General features: G+C 39.0%; 1 protein-coding gene across 3 annotated transcripts in view; it reads left to right on the top strand.

The window, feature by feature from the left end:
- Positions 1-22,354, top strand: part of LOC135206936 (potassium voltage-gated channel subfamily H member 2-like) — a 1,544,997-nt gene extending 1,522,643 nt beyond the window's left edge. For all 3 annotated transcript variants that reach the window (XM_064238441.1, XM_064238442.1, XM_064238443.1), the window contains one exon: positions 12,907-22,354. In XM_064238441.1, coding sequence (XP_064094511.1) covers positions 12,907-12,984 — 78 coding nt within the window. In that variant the 3' untranslated portion in view covers positions 12,985-22,354. The remainder of the gene's footprint in view (positions 1-12,906) is intronic.
- The last annotated feature ends 111 nt before the right edge of the window (positions 22,355-22,465 follow it).

Raw genomic sequence — 22,465 nt, 5'->3', positions numbered from 1 at the left:
ACTAGGGGCATGGAAGATCTGAGGAATAGTTGGAATGGTTCCAGGTATCTGGATAGAGGGCGCACAGGTGGTACACCTGACTACCCAATCGGCGATTGCCGCGAGTTTTGAATTCTGCCGTGACGTCACAGGGACTTAAGCTATATATATATATAACTACCAGGTAAGTATGTTCAATAATTTATTTTAATATGAAAATATCATTTTAACCTGATGTTCCAAATGAAGAGAACACGATTGAACTGGGGGGGTAATATTCATCACTTGAGTTACAAAATTCTAGTACCAATCAGTGGGCTAGAAATGAAAGTACAATGTGGTCACCTCCCTTATCTAGATCAAGAATGCAATTAAGATATGAAATGCCCTTTTAAAAATCAGCAATTCCACATGTGAAAAAGACATTTGGCTGACTACTTATCTCTTGGAATCAAGTGATAGCATTTCATTCCTGTCTATCATCAAATTAGCAAGGTGATACATGTCACTACATACTGTGAAACATGCAAATGAAGCCCAACTACATCAGACATCTTATAAGATACCAGTGTTAAAAAAGAGAAAAACAGTTCACTCAGGATAGAGAGTATTCCTCCTTGTAGCTGGAAAAGAATAAAATAATAAAACATGCAGGAGATACCAAAGAAAAAAGTTCACCTCCTAATACTACCTGTGAAATACATATACGACTACAGCACATAAACACACTGCAACATGATTACATGTAATCATTAAAAGCCCCATTTTATGCTAAATATTATAATATCTACGACAGGGCATGCTTTCTGTCCATTGTAAATATTCACATTCTCTTCAAGTTACAGTATAACATCAAGATCTGATGCTCTGACTATCAATTAGTCATTCAAATGCATAAAAATGAACAGCATACTTTTTCATGGCATTGATGTATCTTTCCTAGACATGGGATATCAAGAAAATATAAATAAAAAATACAAATTAAGTGTTGAACATTTGTAATACCAAACCACACCAAAGTATTAACCTTCTATGACAAGATACAGCTTTTGTTCCATCTTTCCAGTGTTAACCAGACGAAGCTAAGACGCCTTCTAAAAAATTATCACTGCTGCAGGCTATGATTTCTGTTAATCCTGGACAACAACTTGCTTTTACTACTTTGTCGTAATTTTTGCACCATTTTATATTAGCTGTTACATAAAGTTTTATATATGAAAATGTGCGCAATTTCATGTAAAATACAACAGAAAATAACTCATGGTTGTAGCTTTTATCAGTTTTGAAATATTTTCATATAAATCACAATAAATAGAATATTTATACATGATGATATTTTTTTTCATTTCTGATGGTTGCATACTAAACTTCAGGCGATGACAAAAAAAAGGAGCCAAAAATGAACTCTTAATCTTAAAAACTAAGTGTGCTGTGATTTTTTGAAAAAAAAAAATTTCCGCTTCGGCGCTAACTCCTGAACGCTGCCGGCGTACGATAGACACTTTGGTAAATAGAGGCTCGGCGTTTAAGGGTTAACAAACCCCTTGACCAGGCAAATTTCAATGTTGGCCAGTTTTAAAGCAATTTTTACAACAATGCATGGCCTTTTTCTTAGGGCACTTGTAAAATTACACGCTAATTTTATGAAGTTATGAATGCTTTAATATTTTTTGTTATAGATATTGCAAAATAGAATTACAGCTAACATTAAATGGTAAAAGATAACTAAAGACGTGCAACATTTACCTTTGTAAATTTATACCTTTGTAAATTTAGACAAATGTACATGATGGACTGGTTTGAGATGTAGCACCTTTCCTCTTGAAAGATTTTGGGGGGACCATTAGTCTCTCCCCCTTTGAGCTGAAGTCTGTGTTGCCACCTAGTCATTATGTCCCATTCAAGCAATCTGAATAATTTCCTGCAAAAATTATTTATAAACATTATGGGGGAAAAAGGTAATTATATGCTTGCCAATCAAGTACTGCTTGTCAATCAATGTATGCCGTCCCAAACAGACTAAAGGTGTATGGACAATTAAGGAAATTTGTCCTATAGGTGTAAAGCTATCCAGGTAGCCTCCATAGCACTGAAACAAGACTAGTCTTACATTCCCAACCCTTCAGAAAAGTAATGTTAGTTACGAAATAGTTATTCTTTCAATGCATTATGGAAGTATATTTCGTAAATTCTTTCAATGCATTATGGAAGTAACCTAACTTTTCTCACCACATCTAAACCAAGAAACAATGAAGGGTAATTACGGCAGTTATGGGGAGTTGCAAACCACACACCTGCAATAAAGCTTTGACATAGTCTTGTGATTTGGCTAGTATATTCCAGCCACCTATTAAAAAAAAGCCTCTTTCTCTCAACCTTACCATTGTCAGCATCAATGGAATTTCAAAAGTAAATAGTTTTATAAGCTATAATTTTCTGTCAGGCTTCAAGAAAACATGAAAAAGGAGAGAAAGTGGCATTGCTCATAGGCGAACAAACCTTTGGTCTTAACAATAGGATAATTTCTAGCGCCTAGCTGGATCCGGTTAAAAAGTAGATGGAAGCAAGGAATCTTGTGATATTTGGCAACACATGCGTAGCTCGGGTTAGGAGTGGTCAAGGACGTCGCTGCTATGCCAGTCTTTCTTTTGACTGCCTGGGCAAGAGTTGTGTTAACCTCTCTTGGCCTTTTCCCGGTTCATTGCCCGTTTCGTTTCTTTTAATGTGTGTTTGCCTGGTATTATGGCTTCTTCTGCTCCTTCTCGGCGTCAGCGTATGTGCCCCGGAGTTCCTGGTTTTCCGTGTTCTCGCTTTTTGGCTTCGCAGCAACCGACCCTCACATACACACAGTAGGTGTCGTTCTAATTTTTGTGCTATTACGAATCCTTGCACAGAATGTCGGGCATGGCCTAAGGAGGAGTGGAGGTCGTTTTATGGCAAGAGAGAACATTGGAGGGTTTCGACTCTTCCTATTTGGGAAGGTTTTGCGCCTATTTCCGATGTTTCATCTCCCGTGGTAGTCAACCCTCATAGTAGCGTTGTCCCTGCATCTCCTTCCTTTTCTTCCACTGATTCGTTGATGGAAGTATCAGGAGGGCGCCAGGGTAATGTTTGTAATGTAGTCCCTTCTTCCTCGGGAGTTTACTCGGTTCCCGAGAAGGGTGAGGCTCTTTCATCAACCTTTTCTCTTCCAGAGTCGGAGCGTCCAAAATGGCGGCGATTTGGAAGACGCTTGGGCTAGGGGGTACCCCGTCCTTGGAGGGGTTGCCAGCACATTTTGTGGAGGCTCGCACCCCCCTTCCTGGTCTGGCCAGGCCATCCCCCCTCCTCCCGGCCTAGTCTTCATGGGTAGCAGCAGTCGGCCATCTTGTATTACTCTGCCAGTGTCTGCTGCCACTGCGAGTCGGAGTGACACTGTGGCGTCAGCCCCGTTGATAATGTCACGGGGGTCCATCCTCTGCCAGTGATGTCACTCACATCGATGACGTCTCTCCCGGTCGTCTCCTCTGATCCACCTTTCTCAGCCGTGACATCATCACTGCTGTCCAGTTCGCTACATCTCCCTTCCTTGTCATCGGAGCCTTCTCTGGCACATCAGTCTGAGGTCATATGCCAGGCAGTGCTTCAGAGGTTGGACTCAGTATTGGATGTGAAGTTGGCTGCCTTATCGGTTGGGAGGACTGGTAGGAAAAGTGTTGCTTCGTCCCCGCCTCCTGAGAAGAGTGCGCATAAGAAACTAGTGCTGTCTTCCTCTCCCTCTTCCCCCTCTACGCCTCGCCGGGGTAATAAGCGTTGGAAGGCTAAGGACTTTGCCCTTCCTTTGCCTTCGAGGGAGGAACAATGCAGACGTGTTCCCGAGAGTGCTGTTGTTTCGGGCAGTGTTAGTGGTGTGCGTTCTGTAGGAGATGCTTCATCCTCTGCCTCAAATCTCGAGCATGTGACACCCCCCCCCCCTCCCCGTCCATACACATCGCGAGCGTGTTGCAACCTCCCCTGCCCATGCACGTGATGTTAGTGCTCCTTCTTCTCCAAAGCCTAAAGATCTCAATGCGCCTGTCAAGAGGTTGAAGGTAGTGAGCACGGCGTTCGACTCTAAGGGATTCTCACACACGTACGTCCGCCATGCCTGTGACCATTCATGGACATGTGGAGTCATCTGTTGAGGTAAGTGGTTCCTAGTGTTATAGTCGGAGGCCGACGCTTGGACCCAGCCCAGACAGGTACATTGGGGTTTTGGACTGTTTGGCTGCTAACCCTACGTTAATTTTGGTGGAGAAGGTGCCTTAGAAGAGCCTACACATCCTTCTTGTCCTCGGTCTCCATTGCCAGAGCTGGAGGAGGGAGACAAGCAAGTTTCTGCTTTCCTTTTCGGAAGTTGTTGATCTCATTCATGGGTTTAACAATTTGGAAAGTAGGACTCATACTCGGTTGCCTTACACTCCTTCTTGCTTGGAAGCCTTGGTGGGAGCTACTCAGGACCACAAATCATCTCTTCAGCTTCCTTTGTTGGGGCACGTTCAGTCAGTCTTGCAGAAGGTTAACGCCTCTGTTTCGGACCAGGACGGGTCGCTTCGCTCTAGGGGCTTTACCAAACTACTACCCCCACCTCCCACAAGACATAGGAAGTACTATACTACAAGCTCTGCATTTTTGTTGTCACTCCATCTTAACCCAGACATCATTTGCCTGAAGCCGGGTTTGACTTTGGAACAGGTGAGGTCGGTGGCTCCATCCTTGTCTCCGTAAGATGCCTCAGCATTGGAATTTACGGCGGCCTCCATGTTCCAGACGGTTTCTTGGCTGGACCTCTGGTCTGTGTGTATTGCCAAGATAGCTTCCGACAGGTCCCCAGAAGGGTTGGTGAGTGCCTCCCCACTTGCCAGTCTGTTGCAGTCCGGGGGCAAGGCGTTTTCATATTTGGCTCACCTCAGTGCCAATTTATAGGTTAATCTTCTGATTAGAAGGGACGCGGCTTTGTCTAGGATGGAGAGAACACTCGACACATAAAATGCGATAGACCGGCGCTGGGCTGACACCAAAGACCGACTGGTGCACCAGGCCGTGTCTAAGTCGGAGTCTCGTCCTCGGAGACGTCCGGCTCCTCCTCCTCCCCCCACCTATCCAGCAGCAGTCAAGGAGATCGTCGCTTGGTAGGCCCGTCGAGGACCTCGAGTTCGGCAGGGCCTTCCTGTTCGACACAGCCTAAGTAAGTCAGAAGATCAACACCCCTTTCGCTCTCGTTCCTTTAAGCCAAGAAGGGGCCCAAGGAGCAGAGGTAAAGGGGGCCGTCGGTAGGTTAGGCCCCTCTCCCTTTCCTGTGCCACGGGTGGGGGGGGTGCCTGGCTGGCCACTGGGCCAAGTGGCAGAGTTATGGGGCGGAGAAGTGGGTGGTAGATGTCCTTCGGGTGGGATACCTACTACCATTCGACTTCTCTCCTCCTCTGTCGGACAAGCCGCAGCTCAGGAAGGCATATCCACCAGATTCTCTGAAGTTCTTGGCTCTTCAGGAGGAAATGCAGAAAATGCTAGACAAGGATGCGATAGAGGAAGTAGTGCGTCCGTCCCCGGGGTTTTACAGTCCCATCTTCTTGGCGCGCAAGGCGTCGGAGATGGAGACCCCGCGCTCGGTGTTGACAGCCGTGAGGGAAGGTGACTTCATGCTGTTGATAGACTTAAGGGACACATACTTCCAAATCCCTGTTCATCCCACGTCCAGGAAGTTCCTTCACTTCTCTCTTGCGGACAAGATCTTTGACTTCAAAGTCTTGTGCCTCGGGCTGACAACGGCCCCTCAAGTGTTCACAAGGGTCTTCTCTCACGTGTCAAGTTGGGCCCATGCTCAGGGGATCCGTTCGCTGAGGTATCTTGACGATTGGTTAGTCTTGGCAGTTTCCAGGGAGAAGCTGCTGCAGGACAAGGATCGTCTACTTCAGTTCTGTCTGGACCTGAGCATATTAGTCAGCCAGGAAAAGTCGAACCTCGTATCCACTCAAAGGATTCTCTACTCGGGCATGGTCATCGATACGACAGTGGCAAAAGTTTTCCCGCCGGATCAGAGATTGGAGAAGTTGCAGGTGTTAGCGTGCAACTTCCTGTCAAAGTCACATCAGTCAGCTCATCAGTGGCAGGTTCCTCTGGGAGTGTTGTCTTCCCTGGAGAAGCTGGTCCCTCATGGGCGTCTTCATCCTCGGTCTCTGCAATGGAGACTGAGAGAATTCTGGTCTCCGGCAGGGGACTCTCCCGTTTATGGTTCCTCTGTCTCTGGAAGTGAAAGAAGACCTTCGTTGGTGGTTGGACGACCAGAATCTGTTGATGGGTGTCCCTCTGCATTCTCTCCCACCGGACTTCCTTCTGTTCTCGGACGCCTCCCTCGCAGGTTGGGGTGTTCATTTAGGCAGCCTCATCGCTTCAGGCATTTGGAGTTTGGAGGACAAGCAGCAACATATCAACGTCTTGGAGTTGAAGGCGGCTTTCCTGGGTCTGAAGGAGTTTCGGGGGAAGGTAGAGGGTCATTCTGTCATTTTCATGTCAGACAACACCATGGTGGTAGCCTATGTGAACAAACAGGGAGGCCTGGCTTCACATCAACTTCATGCTTGACCGTCGAGCTTCACCAGTGGGTGGTCAGCAATTCGGTAAAGCTCTCAGCCAGGTATATCCCAGGGAAACGGAATGTGGTTGCACACAAACTCAATCGCTGGGATCAGATCCTAGGCACAGAGTGATCCCTTCATCAAGTGGTGGCAGACAAGCTTTTCCAGATTTGGGGGAGACCCATGCTGGACCTTTACATGACACGCTTCAACAGGAAGCTGGAGGTGTTCTGTTCAGTGGTTCCAGATCCTTTAGCACTGGCAGAGGACGTATTCCAACATCCCTGGGACAACCTGGAGGTGAAGCCTTCCCTCCATTTTGTTTGATCCGTCAGGTTCTGAACAGGCTTATGAGTTCACAGGTTCTCAGGATGACTTTGGTAGCCCCCTCTGTGGCCTCAGGCGGAATGGTTTCCAGATCTGCTGTCGTTGTTGTCAGAGGTTCCGAGGGAGATTTCCCCTTGGCGACATCATCTGTGTCAGCCCCATGCGGAGAGGTTCCACCAGTCAGCAGAATCCCTGTCTCTTCACGGTTGGAGGCTATCAAGTATCTCCTCTGAGCAGGAGGCTTTTCTCAGAGAACAGCTGGGCACATGTCCAGCAGTCTTAGAAAGTCGACCTCCGCAGTTTACCAAGGCAAATGGGCAATCTACTGTGATTGGTGTTGTAAACGGGGTTTTTTCTCCATCGCGACCTCTATTCAGCGAATAGCAGACTTTTTAACCTTCCTCAGAGATGAGAAACATTTGTCCGTTTCTGCTATTAGAGGCCACAGGGTGGCACTGAGTTTGGTGTTACACCTTAAGGGTATCGACATCCCTTCCTGAGAACTTTCCTTGCTAGTTAAGGGGTTTAAGCAGTCGAGTTCTCCTAGAGAACTCAAGCCTCCAACATGGGATGTTTCCTTGGTTCTTAAGAGCTTCACTAAGAGTCCATATGAGCCCTTGCGTCGCTCAACAAATAGTAGTAGATGAAATTTGCCTGTGACTCGGCTACATTTTCTGTTGATTCATCTTCTATTTTCGTTTGTATTTTGTGCTCAAAACATCATATTGAACAAGAAATAACACTATAACAATGCCACAACCTTCTCCCAGGTGCTTTACCTCACCCATAACTCCCCCTTTCCCATTGGTCCCCCTTACTGTGGGATAGAGTTCTGGGGTAAAAATTCTCCCTGTGGTCTCCCCCACCCAAACCCCCCACTCCCAACAGGTCCCCCTTACTGTAGGGTGGAATTCTAAGGTAAATTACAGCCAACCCCCAAAAACTACCAGTAAATTCTTGATAAGCAACCAAAATACTTTAGGAAAATGCAAATTCCAAAGAAATACCCACCATGGAGTTATTAGCTAGAGTTACAGTGTACATTAGCCCCGAATGCAAGTGTTAAGGTATAGTGAATCATTCACTATACTCTTGTTTTTTTCCATCTGTCCATCCGCCTGTGGTGTTTGCGCATGGTAACATTGCATTCCGGGCTTCAAATAATATCTTATTTTGAATATTAACGGTGTAATTCACATACAGAAAATTATTAAAACACTTTTCAGTTGCAAATGCACACCAAGATATCCTTTTATTTACCTAAAACTTACACATAGCGTAACTATTTAAAGCCCGGGACGCAGTGTTACCATGCGCGACCACCACAGGCGGATGGACAGATGAAAAAAAAAAACAGATTATAGCTAAGTAACAACCAGGTGACCTGATTTAATAACAAGGAAGGGGCCAAGGGACTAAAGCCCCCTACTCAGTAAAGACTTAGGTGCTAGATTAGGTCATAATCCTATCAATTTAAATTTACAATACCCTAAGTTAGGCGAGGTGGAGGTCCAGGGGAAAGTTCCTCAGCCCTGTAGAGACCCAGCACCCTTGATTAGGTTAGGTTCAAAACTTCCTTGTGTTTCGGGCATTTTTCCTAACCCCACAAATCCTTCTTTCAGACTGCAGCATAAACCATAAATGTAGAGTTTAAGTGGGGGAGGGGGTTCACCATCTCCAGAAATACTAAATTTGCAACTGAAATAAACATCTGAAATGCTCACAGCACATGTTGAAAGGAATGATTTTACTTCAATACCACAATTTACATTAAAATTTTTATGCCATGCTCCTAAGTGTCCTTAATAACTATGCTTCATAAGAGAATTTTTATGCCATGCTCTTAAGTGTCCTTAATATGCTTCATAAGAAACTCGTACTAAAATTGAAGGCAGTTTCACTGTTGCCAAGATATTGACTGATGAATATTGTTACCTTTTTCAAAGTACTTTGTTAACAATACCATGGTCACAGGCGTGGAGCTCCCAATTAAATTCTGTCCCAGTGCTATAAAAGCTATCTATTACATAAATAGCTTTTGCTATTCATGTAATAAATTCTGAAAACAATCTAGTTCGTCAAGTTTCACCAATTACGTACGTGGGATTTTAGAATTCGGAGAAAAAAAAAAAAAGTAATTTTTCATTTGGTGCATGCATGTAACTATTGCCATTTCAAATATTTTTGGTGACGTGGTGAACGATTTTTGGGGTAAGGAAAATAAGAACTCAATAGGGTTTAAGGTAGGGCCTACATGTTCATGATACTTCTCCAAGTTCTGATGGTGGTTAAGGTAAAGCTTGATTTTGAAAGTACGTAACATATTACACTTGGTACGAAAGAACTGGTAGCCTAATTAAGGTTTATTAGGTAGTAGTGGACCAGTAACCCACGGTCAGATGTGGTTAGGTTAGGTTGCTACACTAGTTAGGGTAAAATACCGAATGGCCGGCCTCTACCGTAGCGCGATCACCTTACCGAAAAAGTACTTTTAAGTTGAGTAACACATCATGTAACCCATAATAGACATTAGGTAGTCAAGAGCCAGCATCCGCCGAAGCAACACTCTGAGACCTCTACTTTCCTCTAGAAGTAATTATTTTTTCTACCAAGTCACAAATTAAGGCCATAATTTCCGATTTGCGGGAAGGTGGTCGCGCTTTGGTAGAGGCCGGCCATTCGGTATTTTACCCTGGGGGTCAACTCACTACACCGGCCTAGGTAATTAGGTATACCTAAGTAGGCTGACGTAATATGGTAAGCGGTAAATTTTTTAAAGTACTAAATTAGGTTGGTCTGCAATTTGCAATGTAGTATTTGTTTTTATTTAACAGGTTCATTTTTTTTTTTAGAAAATGAGTATCCCTAGTACCTAGATACCTAGTTGCTAAAAGTGAAAATCCTGGTTTGGTGTGATCTTGTGTTTCGGCGGCCTGGCGGTGCAGCGATAATTTTTTTAAAATATCCAAATTTAAATTTAATAGTTTTTCTCATAATTTTCACGATGTAGAACAATAATAATAACATATTAAAATAATTTAGAGCCACTTTGTAAAATCAATATTTCTGGTAAAAAGTGATCTCAAAAACATTTTCATTATTTAAAGGTGTACTGTCGCAAAGCGTAATTAAAAACAACAACCGCTGACAAGTGTTCGGAACATGACAACTGTAGTTCCAGAATTATTTTTATCATTAATAATAAGAACAGTAATTGTAGTCCACCATCATCTGTTATAAGTTGATGACACTTCTCTAGATAATTCTGTCGATAACTTTTTCTTTTGCTCCTCATTTAAAAGTACTACACTGTTTTGATGTATTTCATTAGAATTTATGAATACATTTCAGTCGTCATTTTTTAGCACCTGCAGCGTTTTGAAGTGCCATTAAAATGGCATATCACTGTTCTTATACTACATACAAATGCTATATATTTTTCTCGTACCGTTAGTGGGGAACCGTAACATCCTGTTCGGAAAATCACTGTGTCCGTGGGTGCAAATAAACCGCCGATATCAAACAAAAGTATTCAGAATAATGAAAACACTTGATGCATAATTGAAAGAAACATTGTCTAGATCTTTTAACTGTTAGCCCTGATCGTTAACCATTCCCGTTCCTAATGTGACCGGGCCTAGCTTAGCCTCCCACGATATTCAAAAATTTGTTCTTGCTACAACATGCTAATCATGGTGAAGTGTTATGAACCATTATATATATATATATATATATATATATATATATATATATATATATATATATATATATATTTCTTGAAAATTAAATGAAATTTCTGATGTGTTAGACATAAATAAGACATACTGATTAAATTATACATGTTTGTGGAAATGAAAGAGTGGACAAGCACACTGCAATTAAGTTATAATATATACCTACTAATACACATTAACACAAAACACACTTACGCACATAAGTCGTTCCCCAACCATAAACCTTCAGGTGGTTCGAGTCCACCTGGTGACGGATTGCTTAATGCTTCTAACTCTAAATTCCATTAAGTGTTTTAGTCTTAGATTGAGTTATTTGATAATAAACGATATTTGCAGTTAAAGATCTATGGATATAAAAAATGTTACTAAATATTAGATATGTATCAGATGTCTGAAAATGGGATTTGTGGTGTGGATGCGATATTTGATGACGCCCTTGCGGATGCAGATAGTACTTTGTAAATCTAAATAATTTGGATATATTTAATTAAAGACGAATTTCAGCCCAATAATTCAAAATTTTTACCACATAATATTGGACGCACTAATTGAAAGTAGAAACATAAGTGATACTCATTCATGTAGTACTATGTGTGTGCATATAGTTTCATTTGAGCATAGACACAGTAACAGCAATACACAAACATTTTAGTTGTCTTAGCACAAGGTTATTTCATGCTCATTGCATGATAAGGGTAACAAAACTCAAGTCATTCTTCGCATTAGAGAGAGAGAGTTTCCTAAAAAATAATGCAGTACCCTACCTTTATGATTACATCTGCTGTAAATGACATTAAATCACTTAGACAAATATGCTTTAAAACGAATATGCTCTAACAGCTACTAATAAAGTATACATTGTATGAAATGTGTAATAGTGTATCATGTATTTTGTATAATAAAAAAAAAATTAGCAAGAAACCAGAAAAAAATACTATTAGCTATATGTACGAGTATGAACCATTGAACACCGAGCAGGGGGGGGGGGTTGATATCCACATTCTCCAACTGTAGATGCGGATGTTAAGAAATTCTTAATGTGGATGCGGATTTATAAAAAATAAAATGTGGTTAATCCACAGATGCGGATATCCAATACATCTCTAATACCTGTCTGTAGGTATATATTAAGCCACAAATGTCATTTAATGTCCAGTTTAGGTACTATACTTCAATGTAATTTTCAAGGGGCACTATATTTGCTACAGCACATCATTGTTTGGCAAACTTGGTGGCAGTTCAGATCTCACAGATGGCAAAGCATTTATCAATTATGATTTTCCTTGGGTGTAAGTTAACTCTAAGGTATAATGAACCAGAAATTATATGACATATATGGCTTAAGATCTGTGACTACAGGCAGTCCCCAGGGTACGTCAAGTTCGGGTTATGTCGTTCCAGACTTACGGCACTGTTAACCGCGATTTTTCAATACTGTACCCACAATACTGTACCCACTTTATGGCGCCGTTACCTGGACTTATGGCGGCATAATGGTGCTCTAAGTGCTTTTTATTCCCATTATAATTATAATGCTTTGGGTAACAGCAATTTTCGGCTTACAGCGTGCCACCAAGGATGGGGCTCCACAGTAAACTGGGGACTGCCTGTATAAAAAAGGTAACTGTATTTGACAAAAATTCATAATTAGTCACATGCTACAGACCCATCTTGGTGACTTTTATCATTACATTATAAAGAATATTCCTTTGTAAATATCCTTTGCATTTCCCATACCATCTTCTGTATAAAGTTTTTCATATGATTTACACCCATTATGGCAGTTTATCTTCCCCAAGATGGTACTGTATTATCATACACATTATGGACTCAAAGCTAGGTTGTCAAGCTTATTATGACCGAAATTGTCAATGGATTAAAAAAAAACCTGTTGGCTTAACTGATCACCAAAAAGCAGGTCCAAAGTGTGAACATTAAAAAAGCTGAGGCCAGGTATGAATTACCTTTTAATATTTTATCATATATCATTCCAGAGTCGTGCTTCAAGCATGTTATTTTCGTTGTAAGTCTTTTAGCAACTTATAGGTATGCATGTATAGACAAATTATAATAGATGAAACTTTTTTTTTTTTTCAATTGACAGCATGTGTTACAGAGATGACTTTCCTTGGTATAAATGATTTGTCAAGATTTTCCATGAGACATTTGAGGAGATTCTTAAGATGTTCTTTAAATGTATCATAGGAGATGAGGTGTTATGAAATTGTTTACGGGCTCTAATAAGTGTTTCTGTTCTTTTGCTTCTCTTGCAGGAACGATCACGGGAAACTAGTCCTCGAACCAGTGTGGTCAAGGTGTCAGAAGCCTCAAAGACAGAGTCCGACGTGTGAGAGAGAAACCATCCAAAATCAACAATCAGAAATGCTTCTTTTTGTGGCCTGGATGGCGTCAACAGTAATATCTATGATTGAAAGTCAATCATATATAAATATATACTTGCTAGTATTCACTAGCTTCTTTCAGCTAACTAGATTCTTTAGTCAAAGTTATGAACTAGTTGTTTCATTCTCTACAGGATGTACGGAGCTACACAAATGTGAGAATTACAAGTCTGACTTTTAAAATAATGTTTGGAAGAAACTCTTTTAAGATCACATTATACTTTCATACAAACTGCTAGTTCAGTGGTTAAGACCTAAAAGTGAACTCACAAAAGGAAAAGAGAAAACTAATGGGATCAGCTCATAAATAGTACGTGTGTGGGCGTAAGAACAAGTATTCTTTTTTATTTACTTACATCTAGTATGTGAACCTTGATGAAAATCCGGGTCTCATGGGGACTTCTCAAAGAATAATGGCCCTAGAATGTATATCACTGTTGCAGATGTGTGTGCTGATAGATTCTAGGTTTTTGGGCACGTATGAAGGTTTCTTTTTTTATTACTGTAATCATCATTACTATCATCACCAGCATTATTGTTACCGAATCGGCATTGCAAGCTCTGTAAGGCTTGATTTGATATGGACTTCACTCAATCCAGTAACCCATTCAAATATTGAAAAGAATATGTCACGTGCTCTGTGAGGAACATTCAGAGAAAAAAAGGAAAATCAAGAATTCTCTTACAGCACGTAAAAGTAACGGTAAAAGAAATGGTGCAACTGTGTTTGCCGACTGTAATTTTTTCCTTGTTTTGTTTCTGCAACGTCCAGGGAATGATGGTAATTAATTATTAAGATTAAGATTTTCTGTGATGACTCTAGTTTGAAGAGTATAGAGAGCATATTCATGATGATAAAGAAGTTACTTGTTAGATCGCTACCCAAAACTTAGATATTATGAAAGGTATTGTCCCTTACTCTAAATTTATTCTGAAAGTAATAATGCTTATCCTTTATGACACTGAGTTTGTATGACTGTGAGAGTCAGTGAGCGTGTGGTAGTAATCATAATATTCTGTAAACTATTTCTCATTGATCAATTTGTACATGTAAACATATACTATCTGCCATTTTGAGTTTAGCCTAAGGGCTGTCTGTATCTTATATACTAGCTAAATCATTGGGTTGTGATTTGCAAGAACTCAGGCTTTATTCCAATCTCTTGCATATGCCTCTCATAACTCTGTGAGTAAATATGTTTAATACACCTTAAGGTTAAATGACTTTTTCTCATAATGGTTAAGTATTTGTAGTTATGATAACTGTTGAAAATGATAGAATCTCCAGTAATATATTATGCATATATATTTAGTAAACAAAAAGCAAGAAATAGCAGCCATTACTCAATACCCCCAACATCTTCATCATCCAAGTGGAACAGAGAGTGGAAGAAAGTTTTTTTGATTATCTGTAAAATCTTTGGTAGTTGTGTTTTCTATGTTTATCTGTTGCCTCACTCTGCCGATAGCTCTGAAATAAACATAAACAGCACAAATGGATCAATTGAAATGCCTTAACTAAAAAAAGTAGTTTGTTTCCCTTGATAGTTCTCTGACGATGAAGATGTTGTATTAACACTAATGAAATTCACTTCTCTCTAACTGAGGTATCATCACCACTCTCTGAAACACTGTGTGGTTATACATAAGAGGTTAAGATCTTATCAACGTTAGCCAGCAATTACTTTAAGGCTTTGATCAAAGCAAAGATCTGGTTTTTTTTTAAAGAAACATTTACCGTTTACTTCAAGGCTTTGATCAAAGCAATGATCTGTCTTTTAAAGAAAATAATATTTATTTCATTGTTGCTACTCATCACTACTTATAAGAGGCAAAGGTTTGAAATGGTTGTGAATAGATTTTACCTTCAGTGCAAAGATGCCAGTTCGTCATTGTGATAGATTGTGATCATCTTCAAAGTACTAGTGTTGGATGCATAAGATCATTCTTTCCATTTAATATCGTTGTAAGACAAGAATATCAAAAAAAATAATTTCTGGTGGAAATTTTGTCATCACCATCCCTGAAAATATGTGGAAAAAGATTAGCTATTTCAAAACAAAAATATATTTTACCACAGGTACTACATATATGAAATCAGCAGTATGCCGCAGGATATATACTGTATAGCGGTTTTGCTTGTCCCAAAATTTATATCCAAAATAATAAAATGTAGTAAATAGTTTCAAAATTGTACAAAATGCAGTTGAAAACATTATTTACAAGCACCCGGTGTCACATGACAATACATCTTGCAGAGGCACAAGTGTCCTAATAACTTTTTCAAGACCTTCAGGCAATGATCAACATATCCACTGAGGAGGAGTAGGAGGAGCAGCAGCCTCTCCGATACTTCTGTCTGTTTGCCAGGTCAAGGGACTAGATCCGGCGTGGAATGTTTTGCATGAGTGAAGTTAAGTTGTTTGATGATAGACTTGCTGTTCACTTTCAATAGTAGTCAGGCCATGTGCAACACTTGTTTCGCATTTTTTTTCCGTAGAAATTCTTCCGTTTGGAAATTTGAGAGCGAAAGATCAAGGCCTTGTGTCCTGTATGAAGTTAGCCATGCAAGGCTTCTTTGAGTATTATTGCGCCTGAATTTATCAAAAGTAAAGGTGAGGTTTCTACAATTAAATTTGTTTCACAAGAGAGATTTAGCATAATTGCAGAATGCATAAATGTAATTTATAATAAGATCATGACTTGATAAAGCCTAGGCTGAAAAAGAACTGTTTTTTACTGCAAAGAACTAATTATGCAATTAGCAAATGTTTAAAAAAAATTAAATTACAAAATAAACACAAAAACCTCTTTAGCAATAACTGTCCAATGATTGGTTTTCAATTTCTAATGTTCTGATGAACATTTCCATGCAAAACTTCAATAAGTAGATTTAGGATATTATAGACACTTTCTTAGGAAGATGCAAATACACACCAGATTGTATCAACAAGCCCACATACTCTATATCCACACAATAATGCAATGCTGAAGCATCCAAATGCTATATCTGAAAAAGCTTTTCAGTTGAATATAGAAAATGGAGTATTCAAATATGCTGCATCAGAAGTAAACATTGTCAATGTTATTTACTGCAGTCTCAAGGGATAGCACTGTTGTTATTTTTATTATTATTGAAATAATGTAAGCAATACGAAGGAATCTGATGCACATCTAAAAAGTATTTGGATAAAACAGAGCATTTCAAAAATTCCTCTAATGATAATGGTGATGGAATTTCAAGCTTATCAGAGAAAACACAATGTCATGTTCCCTTTCAACGATGGAGCGATTGCCCTTGAGCCCCTGTGTCAGAGTATCTGTGCCTTCAGCCTTCCCATACCTTGTAGGACAGTTGCAGTTTTCCTCTAACCAATATGTTAAATGAGTCCCTTTGACCCTTCCTGACCAAATCATGTGTTCTTGCATTTGTGCAGTCTTTCTCTCTCCTTCCTGTGTGAGTTTTCTTCCATACAGTTCGTTGTTCCTTCTTTATTTGCATGATACACTGAGAACCGACAAGTCTTTGTGGTATTGCGTTCATCCAAGTCTTTCAGCTCCTATTTGGGTTGTTTGACTCCACCTAGCCTAAGACTTGTACTGTTACAAGTCTTTTACTTTGTTCTCTTTCCTTGTATTTGTACCAATATTTTATTTTTATTCTTTCCCCTGAAATTTATACTGTTGCTTAATCCTTTTTGATATCATCATATAAGCACATCTATTTCCCTTTATAAGAAGATGAAAGAAAAATTTTATACCTCAACAATTGCAACCAGTGAATGTTTTGCAAAGAAGTAAATATCACAACTGGTTGTTTTATATCCAACCGCAGTATTTATCAAAATATTTTATGTAAACGCTTACTTTTTTACATTTCAAATGCCTTTCTAAACCAGCTAAACAGCTCGTTTTAGAAACTGTTGTGATTATTTCAGGTTTAGTATAACATTCAAAATAGTGGCAGTAATATACCATTGCTGCAACATACATTCATCGGTTTATTCTCGTGGTGATCATCCTTGCTTTCTTCTCTATACAGAGTACAATTCCCATTTTAGGTCACATCCCTCCCATTAATGGTTTGCTTTTGATCTCCTATATAACCTTTTCATTCTGTGTATTGTTTCCATACATTCAACTAAAATTATGAAGTAATAAATTGCAAAAATATTTACTTCGTGAAAAAATGTCCTGTTGCTTACTCATTCAACTATATCTCTGCCTGATCATACTTCCTGTAGTCAGAACCTCCTCCCGTCCTTCTAGTCCCCCTTGATGACCCATTGATAATCTAAAGCTGTCACTGACTGCTGCTTCTTTATATCAACTTTATTTCCCCAGCTCTGTTTCTTACTTGACCACACCTTAGACTTCACTTACCATACCCCTGGTTGCCTTGGGCCAACTTTGGTCCTGTATATAACTTACACGTGACCCCCAGGTTGTGACAGACTTGGGTCACCTGTTTGCCCTTGTCCTAACAAGATAAGACGTACCTGTCCCCGCTAACTGCATAGATATTGTCAAATGTTTATACTATACACATTGAACTGTCAGTGGTGCACTAGCAGTGTTAGGAGAATATGGCAGTTTTGTACATAACTGTATATATATTATAGCCCAGAAAGGTGCTTCTTAAGAATTGTGCTCCAAGCACAAGATGGTCTTACTTAGGAGTCACAACGAGAAAGGAGGCGGTGCCCCAGGGGATGAGACCTTAATAATTCATCACTGTCACTACTTTGCAACATGTCCTCATGTTTTAATTCATCCTTATTGTTTAGGCTTATAATCTTATATATTATAGAATGAAACATAGGCACTGTTTTAAATTATTGCAATTATACTAAGGTAAAATTTCATTACTATAATCTAAAGGTAAAAGTCGATCTTACATCGATAAAGACCAAACTTCAACCCAGCATAATGAAAGAAATACGTATCTGATCACTCCACAGTTGTGATGCTTAGATGCAGCGACTGTAGTTGATTTCATTTTTTGCTTTCAAACTTGGTTGTGAGAAAATACACAAACATATATGGGAAATTTTTATGGGACCATTATAGTTTTATCCTTGTTCAGTAAAAGATGTAACTCAGATATGCTATTCAACATTAATAATACATACCTAGGTCATGTCTTTAGAGTATATGTGATATATATAATTATCATGAGTATTTTTGTCAAGTATCTTAAGTGTGGAGTGGTCAGCAGATGCATCAGTTGACTTTGAAATCTGTCCAACTACCCTTCTATTGTACTCGACTCGGAAAGTCTTTGTTAAGAGATGAAGATATAAAGATGAACTGCAGCAAGTCATCCCTTTGGCAGATTCACGTAAACTGCAAAAAGCATCTTCTTGAGTGACCCAAGATTTGATTAGATAATAATTCACAGAACATCTCCAATGTCAAAATACAAGATCTCTTCATTCTAACACTTAGCCCATGACATGCTGGGTTTCTCTCTCTGGAAAGGTCGAAAATCAACCTAGAATGTGCTATGCTTATTCTAGCCCTAATAGCTCATTATATTATATTACGTAGATATATACTCAAGTAGCCTTATCACATTTAAATCTAAAATAAGCTTCTTATCGCTTTGCTTATCATTAAACATATGGTAATATTCGACTGATGAAGATGAACACTATAGAAACTCAGGTGATTTTGAAAGGTTTGGCTCCATTACCAGCCTCCTTGTTTGAATCGCACCAATCTGGCCTCAAGGACATTTGAGATTTTTGTAGACACTAGCAGCTGAAGGCAAAACTCAGCAACATCTGTCAAAAGAAGTCTCCGCTCTGCATTGCATGCACATTGTAATCACCTGGAGCGTTCTTTTTCTAGCTTTCCATTCTAATTTTGTCGCCATCTCCCAGTGTCTACAGATAAAGAGACTTAAAGGAACCATGGGACATCTTCCTATTCATTTCCACACAGTTTCCCAAGATCACTTCCTTAGTGTAGCCCTGAAAGTCAAACCATTTCAAAGGAACTTCAGCTCTGCGATAGGATAGAATGTATTAGGGAGGTTGTCTTGGGAAGTTCGTGAAGGACTTTAGGGGAATTTCCTAAACAGAGCCAGTAAAGGACTCCTAAGGAGGCTTCCCACCTTGCTTCAATGTTCCATACCCAACCTTATCTCTCTCTCATTTTTTACAGATCCTCTTCTCCTTGATGATATGTTGTTTTGTACAAATGTGATAACTCACCATTGTGATTTCATATCCACAGTAAACACACATTCCCTAGCTCGCATGTGACAGTTCTCAGAAGAAGGAAACCTTTAGCCCCCAATGGAAGCTGTCGGTGACCCTAATGGGATGGACCATCCGCTGATTTGTTCCATATAATATAATATTTTTGGTGTGGCTCCATACCCATCAAAGGAGAGACTGCCACTCATGTTATGCTTTTTGCTCCTTAATTTGATTGTGCTGTACATGCTTGACAGATAGTCTGATTATGTTACTGTAATTCATTTTTACAGAAGTCCGTTTGAATGTACTATATTTAATGAAAAAAGCATCATGTTTTTCAACAAAGGGAGAAAACCTAGAAATAAATCCTGTTTGATATAAAGAGATAATGACAAATATATCCAATGCAAAACCACGCTGTTAATAACATTTTCATTGGATATATTGCTTTATTGTTTCACGAGTCTGTTGATTTATTCAAGGTTGTTGCAGGTACCACAACTAAAGTATTGTGGACTTTTGCCTATATTATTACCTTTATCCCCAAACCACCTTCACCTACCCTGGACATTTTCTTCTTTTCATTCAGCGAGTTCCATACAGCATAAACCTAAAAAGGCATATGTCTCCATGATATGTCATTGCTTCACTTCAGCCTGTGAAAACCACCAAACACAATAAACAGCTGAAGCAGTTTTCTTTAGGCCTTCGGTGGCACTGGAGAACAGTTCAGATGACAAGCATTTCAGACAAGTGTCTTCTCAGGTACAGCTTGGTATATTCTTTTCTTTTGGTCAGTTTTCCGTTAATTCATTTCTGCCTTGTTGATAAAAGGACACTGAATTTATGGTGTCCTTAAATACATTTTAAGCTTTAGTAAGTTTCAAGAGAAAAATGCTTCATCATACACTTGCTTTGTATAACACACTGTATTTTATTCAATCTTGTCCTCCCTAAAACACAAAACTATATAATTCAATTTTACTCTCATTGTGCAAACCTTAACAGCTCTACTTTCATCTACTTCAGTAGTCATTGAAAGTTAAAGTTATGTACAAGCAGTAATGAGTATATATATGTTTATATGTATATATTTATATATGTTTTTTTTCTAAAAACACACACATATTTGTGTACGTATATACATATACTGTATGTATACATATATAGATATATATATACTGCATGTATATATACATATATATTGTATATAATTTCATATATATTAAACTTTAAACTGCTTTCACATAAAAATACATATTTTTCATAAGTATTTAGTTTGTTTTAAGTCTGGTTCTTTGATTTTATGCACTTTATTTGAATAGTATATATAAAAAATATTGTAACGTAGTTATTTATGTTGATATTGTTGATAATATTGTATTTTCATGCCATTGTTATGTGGATATTGTTACAGATGTCTTTTAGATTCTGTATATCATTTCTATCTTTACCTATTTAATGTATCATAATGACTTTGCATCTACTCCTTTTTACTGTAGTGATAACTTCATCGCAACATGTTTCTGTTAGTATGATTTGGTTAGCATTACTATCATTTTACTGTTATTGCAAGTGTCAAGAATAATGGTTTTTATTCCTATTATTATTCAACATTTTTGTAAATAGTTGACACCTCTGTCAAACTCATATGATTACAATTTGTTCAGTTTCCATCACTTGAATTGAGTTGTTTCTCTGTCATTAGCCTGGGTTCCTTGTTTCATTTTCGTGACTTTCCGTCCCCTGCTCTAACTACTGATAACATTTTTACCATTTTGTTATCATTTCATTCTCTCATCAGTGCACTGAATTCATACGAGGGTATTTCATGATAGGTAAATGTTTCTCTGTCACTGTACTATTTGCGATGGAAAAAGAAATCTGCTGCCTTTTCACAAAACCACTTCAGCTGCATGAACAGACACCAATTTTTGTGCATTCAAAAGCAATGAATTGATAAGTCGAGTCGTGTGTCAATTCGAAATGGAATGAGAAACTTGTACCTGAGACATGATGACCCTCCCTCATTTTATGACATTCACTTGTTCATCCTCACCCACTTGTTGCATCATGTCCTGATCACCCTTGTCAACATTAACTTAAAAACACATTGCTCTTTGATCTTCCTCCTCTGGACCTGTTATCCATTAGCCCTGTTTATTTTGATCTCTCCTTCACCACATGCCACCTTGCTCAATAAGGCGTTGGCTGCCAGGGTGGCTGCCACACACCTGCCCCACCCCACCCCCTCCCCTCCCCTCCCCTCCCGTCTCACCTGATTTTTTTCCTCGAAGTGGAAAGAAAGAAACTTTTTAACCACAACTAGTTATGAAATTGTTTTTCTCTCGTAATGCATCACCAAAGGCTAGTCTTTGCCCATACATTTATATAAGACAGCATAAGGTACCTTGTATATGCAAATGTACTTTCTGATTATATTTTCTCATAAAAACATGGACAAGATTTCATTCATCGGGTGGGTGAACGTTGGCACACGTGACTCGGCTCAGTCGCGCCGAATGGAGACAAGTTCTAAAATGGTTAGCTACTGGCCCTTGGTCAACTACTAGTCATACCATGAATACCATATGTTGGTTTTGCTCAAAATTATTATGAAATAACCCTAAGATACATAACAGGTATCAGAATTTTTACATGAAAACCACTTTTTTTTCTTCTATATATAATTATATATTATATATAATATATATATAATATATAATATATATATATTCTAAATATATTCATAAGTATTTAATTGGATACTTTTCAAAACTCAAGCTTTATGAAACCATACACTGAAGCTGAAACTTGAATGCTGTAGTACTGAGACATAATTTATGATAATGGGTACATCAGTAGCAGAATTTGCAGTGGAAATAAAATCTTAGAAGCATACCTAGTTGTTGACCCAATTATCATTATAGTTGACCCTGTTCTCCTAGTGCCGATATGCCATGCTGATATCATCATATACCGTTGTTACTGTATTGATTGCGATTATTTCAAAAGGTAAAGTTGTTATTTTCACGTGTTTATTTCATTTATAACGATTATTGAATGTTATTTTGGTGGAAGAGCGACTTCACATTAAATATCGAAAATATAAATGTTGTTTCACTTTCCTTACTGCTTCCTTTGTCTTTAATCAGTTAGAAAAACAGCCATTCCTCCAAATGCACTAGAAATTCATATAAGATTCATCTTCAAACTTAAGAAAA

The sequence above is a fragment of the Macrobrachium nipponense genome, chromosome 31 (genome assembly GCF_015104395.2).
Source record: "Macrobrachium nipponense isolate FS-2020 chromosome 31, ASM1510439v2, whole genome shotgun sequence".
NCBI classification, from domain to species: domain Eukaryota; kingdom Metazoa; phylum Arthropoda; class Malacostraca; order Decapoda; family Palaemonidae; genus Macrobrachium; species Macrobrachium nipponense.
This window is presented reverse-complemented; position numbering and strand designations above follow the sequence as displayed.